The sequence below is a fragment of the Tenrec ecaudatus genome, chromosome 12 (genome assembly GCF_050624435.1).
Source record: "Tenrec ecaudatus isolate mTenEca1 chromosome 12, mTenEca1.hap1, whole genome shotgun sequence".
Classification (NCBI taxonomy): Eukaryota; Metazoa; Chordata; class Mammalia; order Afrosoricida; family Tenrecidae; genus Tenrec; species Tenrec ecaudatus.
The window spans coordinates 109,312,934-109,324,545 of NC_134541.1; the positions used below are offsets into that span (position 1 = coordinate 109,312,934).

General features: G+C 43.7%; 1 protein-coding gene and 1 non-coding gene across 2 annotated transcripts; both read right to left on the reverse strand.

Annotated features, from left to right (window-relative positions):
* Positions 1–8,628: 8,628 nt before the first annotated feature.
* On the reverse strand, positions 8,629–8,701 carry TRNAK-CUU (transfer RNA lysine (anticodon CUU)). Its single transcript has one exon. It is a non-coding gene; the product is annotated as a tRNA-Lys (tRNA).
* Positions 8,702–10,432: 1,731 nt separating this feature from the next.
* LOC142423079 (olfactory receptor 1f45-like) lies at positions 10,433–11,380 on the reverse strand. Its single transcript, XM_075528255.1, has one exon. The coding sequence runs from the start codon at positions 11,378–11,380 to the stop codon at positions 10,433–10,435; it is 948 nt and encodes a 315-aa protein (XP_075384370.1).
* Between the last annotated feature and the right edge of the window lie 232 nt (positions 11,381–11,612).

Genomic DNA, 11,612 nt, shown 5'->3' on the forward strand with positions numbered 1-11,612 from the left:
AGAGGGCCTAGATCCCTCACGAATCATCATGAGTGTTGTTATATTTACACCTTTTCCTTTCTCAGAGGTGCCACTTCCACCTGTAGCACCTTGTGCAACTTTCATAAGGGTGGATATAATATTATTAAATGTAGAGTCTCCAGAAGGATCCACCCAATTGACTAAAGACCCATTTCTTACATGTATACAAGGTGCACTAGTATTAATGGTGGTAAAACACAAAATATATGCCAATGTAAAATTGCTTGCATTATATACCTTAGGAGGCTCCCCTCTAGGTGTAATACATGGTATTCCCAAATCACATTGCGTTGATAAGAATAAGGGTAATATTGACGCATTCGAGTGTATGGGAATAGGTACAGGCCAAGTTTTAGCTATGGCCCATAAAAAAACTCCTTTAACTATTGGGGTCCATATTACCATCAGTATCAGCAACATTAGGTTGATCATCGTCTTCTTCATTCTTCCTGCTCCCACGATCTTCATCCTCCTTAATTAGTCTCACCAGTCTCTCTGGCACCCAGATGGGGTTTTCTTCTTTCTGTGGAAAAACACAAATTGCTCCCCTGGACCTGATTAATATGGGGTCCGGGCCATACCATTTATTATCCAATACATTTTTCCATCGGGCCATTTCCTTTGGTGGCTTTGGCCATTGTCCATGTCTGTCTGCAGCTGATTGGCCTTTCTCATCCAAATTTTAAAAATTTAGAGTAAAAAGAGTTAAAGATAAGGCCATTCTAGGGGTAGTGACCGTCATGGCCTCTATTCCCCCTTTTTGTTTTAATAAATATTGTTTTAAAGTACGATGACACCGTTCCACAATTCCTTGCCCTTGGGGATTGTACGGCAAGCCCGTGAGGTGTTTTACTTGCATTTGCAAGCAAAACTGTCGGAATTTGGTGGAAGTGTATGCAGGCCCATTATCCGTTTTTAATATGGTGGGCTTGCCCCATGCACTCCAAGCCTCTAAGCAATGTTGAATTACTTGGCTGGATTTTTCCCCCGTTAGGGGTGTTGCATGTACAATGCCAGAACTGGTGTCCATTGACACATGCACGTACTGCAACTTTCCGAAAGCAGATATGTGGGTAACGTCCATTTGCCAGATGTCGAGAGGACGGACGCCTCGAGGATTTACTCCAACTGAAGGTTTAGAAATAAATTCTGCACACTTGGCGCATTGCAACACAATAGTACGAGCCTCTGCGCGAGTAATTGAAAACTTAATGCGTAGAGTGGCAGCAGGCACATGATACAGCTCATGTAAATCTTTAGCAAGTTCAAAATTGGATTTAGTTAACACAGGAAAAGCTCTTGTAGCTTGATCAGCCAAATCATTACTTTTCACCATGGGTCCCGGGAGCAAGCTATGAGCACGTATATGCTGAATATAAAATGGGTGTTTTCGTTGCAAAATACATTTTCTAATTTGAGACAAGATGTCTGCTACCTTGCTAGATTGCTTAATGTAGCCAGCAATTTCCAGCTTAGATACTGCGTTGACTACATAATGGGAGTCAGATATGATGTTAATTGGTTCCGTGAATTTCTTAAAAACTTCTAAGACCACCAAACATTCTACTAGTTGAGGTGCATTAGCTAAAAATTGTAATGTAGTCACTTGATTATTTATCACATAACATCCTTTACCTGTTTTAGAGCCATCTGTATAAATGTCTAAAGCTTCCTTAATGGGATGGTTAACAGTGACACGGGGAAAAATTACTGGATGTGCAGTCACAAATTGCAACAAAGAATGTTTAGGATAATGGTTGTCTATTAGTGCATTAAAACTGCACTTAAAAATTGCCCACTCATTCGTAGTGGCACACAGTGTAGAAACTTGTACACTGCTCAAAAACTAATTGCTCAATGAGAGGCATGGCTGTGTCTTGATCTCCAAAAATTTTTTTTGCTGCTTCCAACATTCGTGCCACAAAATCTGAAAAAGTTTCAGTAGGTCCCTGTATAATTTTTGTTAAGTTGCCCCTAACCTCTCCTTTATTAGGTAAAGTTCTCCATGCCTTGCTTGCAGCAGAATTTATTTGCTGATATACTTGCAATGGATATGCTCTCTGATTATTAACCCATCTTCCTTGTCCTGTAAGCATTTCAAAATCCCATGCTGGCTGTCCTGCTGCAGCATTTTCTCTAGCCTGAGCTGTTAATAAATCCTGCCATAAAGATTTCCATTCCAGGTACTGTCCTGTAGTCAATACTGCTTTTGTTACAAATGTCCAATCGGCAGGAGTCATAGCTTGACTCGTAAGCCTTTCAATTAAAGATTGAGTATAATTTGCACTTACTCCATAAGCTCTCACAGCTTCAGCTAAGTCCTTTACTTGCTTGTGTTCTACGGGTGTATGATAACGAGTGTTATTCTGATCCTCAAATACTGGATACATTTGTTGAATTTCTCTACGGATATTGGGTGGGCAAAAGGAATAGCCACACCCTTTTTGATTTTCTTCCTTATAAGGAGGTGGTGCTGATGGGCTCACAGCTGACTTCCGCTGAGCACTATACCGCCCTCTTTCGGCCGCTTTTAGTGCATCATGCCGACCTTCCTCATAGCGAGCAGCTATCTCCTCTAACTGCTCCTCCTCCTCCTCTGATATTTCCAAGAGTTCTAGTTCTCGCCACGGATTTAAAGACTCCGAATGGCGGGCACGGTCTAGTTCTCGCCACGGATATAAAGGCTCCGAATGGCGGGTACGGTTCTTCTTCTGTTGATCAACTTCCTCCCCTAATTCTACCTGCGCAGTTTCTTCTGTTTGGGCATGCCTTTCCCGAGTCTCCTTGGACTCGCCCCGAGCCTCTTTGGACTCGCCCCGAGCCTCTTTGGACTCGCCCCGAGCCTCTTTGGACTCGTCCCGTTCTGTTTCTGACATGCTTTCCTGAACGTCCTCCAAAGCCTGCTGTCCCTGCTGTAGTGACTGTCTACACTCTTTATCCTCAATACATGCTTTTATTAACTTCCAGATGGGTCTAGTTCCCGGTTTCAATTTCCCTTCTTTTGCAGCTCGGTCTACATCCCAGCCCAGTTTGTTCCAACTCGCCAAAGTCAGAGAACCTGTAGATAAAAACCACGGTGCTATCTCATCCACATTTGTTACAAACTTACGCAGCGTCGGCTCTGAAATTTTTAATCCTCTCTTCCTTAATAAAGCATCAAGCGCTGTAACCATGGTGTTTATTGCTACGTTCCCCATATTCCCTACTTATGTAGACAAGAATTTAACACACAGGTTCACACGGTTTTATTTGCAAGATAAGAAGCAGCAGGCTGTCCGCCGTTGAAACCGAAAGTGAAAGTATTAGAATGCATACAACAGTTTGCAGCTCTAGCAATCGTTCAGGCTCATGTCTCTCAGAACTTACCTCTATAATTCCGTGTGGTTCTGAATCCTCCCTGGTGGGGGTCTCCGCTCGTGCCTTAGATGATCGTAAATTCCCGGGTTCTCGGCACCATTTGTCGCGTGCCAGATCTCGCCAGCAAGAAAAGACGCGCCACAACAGGATTCTTCCACAGGTGTTTTATTTTTCATTATGCGGTAAAAGACCTTGAAACCCCAGACTACTGCTGCTTATAAATGCTCTATGGGGACGTGCTGTGCCTTGATTGGTGCATTTGCCAAAACCTCTTGCATAGATTGGTGAGTTCGCCAGAACCTTCGTTTGCATACTCCAGGGTGGAGTTATGACTACGTCATCTCAGCATCGTGCATGCGCTAAGTGGTTGTTTACCACTTAGTTGGACCACCGCCCTGACTGCCCGGCGCCATCTAGTAATGGCAGCGAGAGTTGCAGCTACCCACATCACGAGAGCTGTGGCTTCCCACATCTCGCGAGAGCTACGGCTTCCCACACTTCACTTTAGTAAGAATGTCTCATCATGCCCGACACCACTGGACCCCTAGAAATTTTACTGAGGTGAAGGGTATCTGAATCTTTGTTATGTTGATTTCCTTACCTCTTGCACACAGAAATTGTACCAAAGAATCTAGAGTCTTTGATACATCTTCCTTAGGGGTTCCAATCAGCATAATGTCGTCAATAGAGTGAACTAGTCTGACATTGTCCTGTTCCATTGGTCTCGAGCAACTGCGATAGTGCTGGTGAAGGGAGTGGACAAGCTGGCTCTCCCTCCCAGTAGTGTGATCTCATACCCATTGAAGAATGTGTTCCTTTTAGTCTTGATAGCATTGCAAATTCCACCCCACTCCTGGTACTAATTGTGTTAGGCAGGGTTCTCTAGAGAAACAAACCAGGGAACTTCAGATTTCATATATATACAGCAATACAGAGGACTCAGTTCAACTGACTTCCATGGAACAGTTAATATACTGGAAGTCTTCCAACTCACGAGGGCTGCTGGGTCCAAGGTCAAGGAAGCAGACAGCTGAGTCTTCTGTAGAGCAATGCAGACGATCCAGCAGGGCAGGTCACCAACAGTCAGCTAGATGAAAGGATCCAACAGTCCCAAGCTCAAGCCATGTATACACCAGCAGCATGGCAGAGCAGGTCTCAAAGGAACCTCAAGCTCTAGCAACATGATCCATGGATTCAGTGTTGCAGGAGTTGTGTAGCACACAAGTTGAGGCAGAGAACTAGCTAAGGCAGCCACACACTGGTTGGATCACCAGAGAGCGAGAGCGAAACAGAGGTGAGGGGCAGGCAGGGCTCAACGAGCCATTTATCTCTTTGCCCTCCAAACAAATTGCTACCTTATTAATCCCACATGTTCTTGATTGGCCAGATTGGCACAATAAACCTACCTATCACAGCAACCAATAAACCTACCTATCATAGCAACCAAATCACAAAAGTTCACCAACTATACAATGGATAAATAACCTTCCCCTTGTAGAATTACAAAGACTAACTTAAGTTAATTTGTTAAGCCCTCCATGAGCACTAACCTCATCAAAGAACTGGGCTGGGATGATGTCCACTAGGAGAAGGTTAAGGATTTGAGTCATATGTATAACCATCCCTCTTTGTGCAATCACCTGTGCTCTGGATATATATTGTTATGTGTTTATCTTTGTGTGTCAATACCATTTTTATGGACCAGATGACAAGTTCTTTTCTTCAATATGTTAATGTTTAGGCAAATGAAGTAGAGATAGGAACTCTTAAAGTGCTTATTTCAAAATTGGTAGAACAAGGACTCCAATGAGGAACAGAGCAGTCCAGAGTCTATTACATATCACAGCACACTTCAAGAATTTCCCTCTGTACTTGAAGGCATGGTCTGGCTTTAATGTGTCCATAAATCATTTGAAGGTCTGCATTGCAAAGGTTGCTGTTCTGGCCTGGTAGGAATAAATAATTACATATAAATGCCATGCAAACTAGACCAGAGGTGGTGGTTGTATTCTTGGTGGGGGTTAGGGGGAACATTGTCCTCTGGACATCAGGATATTCCTATAACTAGTTTTTGAAGAATGACCTAACTAGGAAGACAGGTCTTTAATATAAATTTTGGATCTACAAGAACCTAAAGAAGAAACAAAGAACAATTACTTTCTGCTTGTTCCTAATATGGAAATGTCACTTACATATTCCCAGTAACTCAAGATAAGAGCCTCAGGATTGACAACGAACCCTCAGATATCCACCAAACATACTATCAGGCTTCAAGTTCTAGTCATTCTTCCTCAAAGTCTGGGACCAGGGAGTGGGGGAAAGGGGGCAGGGCCTGGGGTCATGATGCTAATTACAAAAAATCATGGGGGAATTGTGTGACCTTGGTCATTATGAGATGTCATGAAGTTGGCATGTGTTACCATGATCCCTTAGAGTCGCTCCATCAGGAGGGTAAAGAAAGGATTGGAGAAGGAACGCTTAGGGTGGAGAGAATAACCAGTCAAATATTTTTAAAGTGAAAAGGAAAATAATGATATTTATTCACAAGTGATAGAAACGCAATTCATATTGATTAAGTAAGGGATAGGGTATATTAGGTGATGTCATTGCAAACTCCCTAATATCTGCTTACAAGACCTGCGTATTTCTAGTAGAGCTAGATTCAAGAACCCAACTAATGCCATCAGGACTTTGTGTGTCTCAACTGCTTGAATTCATTCTGCATGTTGTCTCCAAGTGGCAAGCAAAAGGTAAGAAGGAATAAGTAGCTCCAAACTCACTCTCTCCCAGTGTGGCAACTGCTAGGGCACAAAGGAGCCTGGGTGTCCCACATGGAAAGCTAACATTCTACCACTGAAGCACAGCGCCACTGCCCTGGTGAGCCAGTTCCCTTCAAATCCGTTCCAACTCATCTTACATTTATGGAGTTTCCAAAATCCTAAAGATCAGTAGTAGAATGTCAGACCTTTCTTCTCAAGCACCTCTGGTGGATTCAAACCACCCACCTTTCATTTAACAGCATGAATGCATGAACTGTCTATAACACCCCAGGACTCATACCTTCTTTCTCTGACAACATTTTTAACTCTGGGAGAGTTACCAGTCCTACTTGATTCATTGTGTTGGACCAGGTTGACTAGAGATACAAGTCCAGAGACACTCATATATGTATAATGTAGAGCTTTATATCAAAGAGTAATTTTATATCAAGAAAACATCCCAGTCTAGTAGAGATCAAGTCCATAAGCCCAATATTAGTCCATAAGCCTGATACTAGTCCATAAATCGCTCTTCAGACTCATGTAGTCACATGCAGTGAAGCAGAATGCAGGAAGATCACAGGCTGGTGGGTGCAAAGTCTTGTGCATTCAATGGCAATGCTACATCACAAGACTAGTGCAAGTCTCAACACGGCTCATCAAAGAGTGAAGGGGAGGTCCCAGGACCATCCTTATAAGAAGGCCACATCTACAGGAAGTACCATCAGGCTGTGACCTGACTGATAGTCTAGATTCCACCCCTACACTTTTATATATCAAGTTGACATGAAATTATGTAACTACCACAGTCATGTTCCCATGGCACTTTTCTCCAGATAGCAGATCAGACCTACAACACTACATCAGGAGTGGGGTCACCGGAAGGTCTTGCCAGTGAGCCTCCCATTCAGATCCGAGGTACCTTTGGCAGCTCCAGTAGGTTTAGGGATGATGTCCTGGGCAGACCTATAGACTTTGCACTTTTCACAGTCTTCTGGGTGGCAATGATGGCATGAATAGTGGTTATGAGTCCCTCCACAATAGCAAAGGTGTCACGGTGACCTTGACCAAAGGGGTGTCCATGCAGTTGGTGGTGCAAAAGCATTGCTGACCACCTTGAGGCAGTTGCCATACTTCTCCCAATTCATGCACTTCCCAAGCATGGGCGTCTCAGCAGGAGGGGCAGCGATGATACCCTTCTGGCATCCTCCTTCAAGGGAACCCCAGCCCGTCTGGACTGTGCAGTATATACAGCATCAGCTTTACCCACACTGGATGCTGGCAGCTCTGGATGACAGAGATGGGTATCCCACTGATGACACCCTTTCGTTCTCAGCCTTGATAGTGCCATTGAACTTGTCATGGAAAATGTAGACCATGTAGTTGGGGTCAATGGAGGGGTCACAGACACTTTGCCAGAGTTAGAAGCAGTCATGGGGAACTGGCCCCCAAAATCAGTTGACTTTGAATATCAGGGATAGAGCTGTTGTCCCACAAGAGGAATTGAGAGACATTTGTTTGTTTTAAACAGCCTGCATTCTGTGTCTCTTTCAGCAAGAGAGTAGCTCTAGTTCGTGGAAAACGGTCCTATAGAAGGTAAAACACTTTACCCAATGTGGGCTCAAACCCACAACCCTGGAACTTAAAACCCCATGCTCTACCAATTGAGCTATACAAGAACCTTCTAGCTACCTGAAGTGCTGATCTTGATCACATCTCTATGAAAAGAAATTATTTGGTTAAAAACCCAAGAGTTTGTCTGGAATTCCAACCCAAGACTTGTCACATCCTAAGCGAGAACCATATCCCTAGACCAGTGGTTCTCAACCTTCCTAATGCCACCACCCTTTAATACAGTTCATGTTGTGATGACGCCCTAACAATAAATTATTTTCGTTGCTATTTCATAATTGTCTTTTTGTTAGTGTTTTGAATCCAGTGACCCCTGTCAAAGGGTCAGGGTCTTTTGACACACACCACACACACCCCCCACCCGCCAAAGGGATCGCGACCCACAGGTTGATAACCGCTGCCCTAGAGCTACCAGCCACACCAAATGTTGCTTTCTGTCGCCCCTCCTGGATCAAGTGAATCAACAAAACCCTGCCATCGGTCAATTCTGACTCCTAGCGACCCTCAGCATAGTGTAGAATTCTCCCCAACAGTCTCCGAGGCTAAAAATCTTTACCGGAGCAAAAAGACTCTTTTCTTTCTCAGAGTGACTGGTGAATTCACATTGCCGACCGACGACAACCACGGAACTCTCTACGCCAGCAGGGCTCCACGTGTAGCCTCTTCAATTCAAAAACACGTAAGGACATCGAATCCATGGCGGCTCATAGTGGCCCTATAAACTTCATGACCTGTGAGTTTCCAAGAAGGTCCGTCCCTCTCTCCAGTACAAAGACTACTGGTTCCGAACTGGCGACATTGAGGATTGCAGGACAACTCGTAACCACTAGACCACCAGGGTTTGCCGTGTAAAACAGAACGCCCAACATGGGGCTCGAACCCACGACCCTGAGATTAAGAGTCTCATGCTCTACCGACTGAGCTAGCCGGGCACATGAGAGTATGTGTAGTCACTGGTAATAACTGCTCAGGACTCATTGTTTGGTTAAAAATACTAGCCTCTGGGTTACCAATCCATTATACCACTGCGGCTCCACCGGGAACATTTTAACATGGTTACAATGACAAGGGTTTGGCTATGTAAATGCTACAGTATATAGACAAACAGAAACAAGCAAAAAAGACATTATTCACTCAGTATGCATAATAAATAAAGGCACTATGGATTTGACTCTCAAATTTTCCACATGTTTATTTGAAGTATATTTTAAAGATGTAGGTATTGTCATAGTGTTCTAGTGCTGCTTTAGCAGAAAGACCACAATGGAAAAGTTTCTCAAGCAAGTTTTATTATATCCATGCAATAAAATATCACGCAGCGATTAAAATCACATTTTTAAAATCTTTACTAATACAGGGACAAGTAACTGGAAAAGACAGGCTGTAGAATGACACAGATAAATTGTAGGCAATTTTTGTAAGCCTCTATGCATAGAAATCTATGTCTATTTTAAGTGGCAACATTACAGGTTATTTTCATCTTATATTTTTATTAATTTTGATCTTCCAAAAACATTTCTGATAGGTTCAAACTTTTGGACTAGTAGTTTTGTTGTCTTTCTAAAATCTCTACTCAAATGAAAGTTAAGGCAATATTCATTCCTCCATTCTTCTCTTTTTTTTCTTTTTTCTTTCACCCTTAAATTGATTACTGCCGAGAAGCAGGCACTAGACATGCAAATGAACATCGTATTTGTTTAAATCTGGGGCATCTCACAATCTTTGGAAAGCCTCGTGGAAGAGAAAGAGGTGAAAGGCAAAGGGTTAAAGTATAGCGTGCAATCAACCCAAATAAAAATAGAACAGGGAGTCAGGAAGGTCTCCTGGAGGTAGGGGTAGGGGATCCTGGAGGTGGTTCTTGAAGGTGTGGTATGTGGAGGGGGTGACTTACATGAAAAGAAAATAATAGTAGTTGATCTTGGAAGAGAGAATGGAAAATAATTGATTTATTTTCCTGATACCAAAGACGTAATCCCGGCTGAAGCCCACCCCAATATAAATAAAGGCATCCGAACCAGAGGGCCATGCATGTGTACTTCTTCGCCTCTTGGTGCTCAAGACCACAGAGGCCACCAGAGCCTCGCTCCTCCTCAGAAATGGTATTACCCACTCAAGTCCTCAGATTTCTCTCTGCGTGGATTTTGTCTGAGTCTCAAGGATAATTTGTGAGAGTTTTGAGACCCAAACGTTATAGATGGCCATCATGGAGAACATATTAAAAAGTATAATGCAAACCAGTAATTTGTGATCATGACTACACGGTAGAAACATCTAAGAACACACTTAAATTTTTAGTGTCAGGTCTACCCCAGAGATTCTGGTTTATTTGGCCAGTGCTGGGGACTAGACATCAGGGCACTTTCAAAACTTACCAGGTCATTTTAATATTCAAGATATTTTGCTTGTGTCTTTTCAAGCTGACAGTCTGCAAAGTAACACTTGGGAACACAAAAGAATTCACGAGTTAGTTGTCACAATGAAGTCTCATTACGTGGCACATGTAGCAGGGTTACAGGTAAATCCCAGTCTACTAATAGGTAAGTAATGATAGCCTTCCATACTCCTAGCAACATGCTTCTTTTCAGACGGACGTTGACAGAACAACTCAGAGTCAATTGGTGAGAAAGAAGTTTTCCTCTGAGTGACATGCACCTCTGATGCTGTCACTGGGTAGAAAACTTCTTTCTCCCAATCACCTTTCTCAGAGCCCTTTTCAAGTCCTTGTTCCTCAGGCTATAGATGAAGGGGTTCAGCATGGGGGTCACCACCGTGTACAACACAGTAGCGGCAGGGTCTGTCTCATCTGAGTTGGAGGATGAAGGGTTGAAATACACAGCAATGATGGTGCCATAGAAAAGAGCTACCACAGCCAGGTGGGAGCCACAGGTGGAGAAGGCTTTCCACTTTCCCTTTGTGGATGGCACTCTCAGGACAGCAGTGGTGATGCAAATGTAGGATATCAGGATGCAAACAAATGGGGTGATCATTATCAAGCCCCCCTCAGTATGAATCATCATTTCATTGAGGTATGTGTCAGAGCAGGAGAGTTTCAGGAGAGGAGTTGCATCACAGAAGTAATGAGGGATCCTGTTGTCTGCACAGAAAGAAAGCCGAGTCATCAGCAGGATGTGCAGTAGGACATTCAGGTTGGCAACAACCCACGATCCAATGACCATCAGGGCACAGAGCTGAGGGCTCATCTTAGTTGTGTAGTGTAAAGGGTGACACACAGCAACAAAGCGATCATAGGCCATCACAGCCAAGAGGAAATTGTCCATGTTGGCAAACGTAAAAAGAAAATACATCTGAGTAAAACACCCCAAGAAGGAGATGGTCTGACTCCCAAGGATGTGGTTGACCAGCATCTTGGGGATAGTGGTAGATGTGAAGCAGATGTCCACGAAAGACAGGTTGCTGAGGAAGAAGTACATGGGGGTGTGCAAGCAGGAGTCTGTGCTGATGGCCAGGATGATGAGCAGGTTGCCCAGGACCGTGACCAGGTACATGCTCAGGAAGAGCACGAAGAGGAGCTGCTGTTGCTGGGGCTGCTTGGCGAGACCCAGGAGGAGGAACTCAGACACAGTGGACTGGTTTGCTCTGCTCATGGGCATGTAGACCTGAGCCCAGATGCAGACAGCACAGGAAGAACGTTTTAATCTGGAAAAAGATGATTGAGGTGAGATATTAGGAGAATCTCAAGGGGAAATTTCTGTCCACCTTATGTAATTCTTTAGACTTTTTTAACCCTGGAGATTTCAACCCACAACTGGAACTCTCTGAACTTCTATTTTTTTCATTAGCAAGATCAATGGACACACTTGTGCATAGACAGTACTTCTGAGA

Coding starts and splice junctions, on each gene's coding strand:
- LOC142423079 (XM_075528255.1), bottom strand. CDS start 11,380: ATGCCCATGAGCAGAGCAAACCAGTCCACTGTGTCTGAGTTCCTCCTC.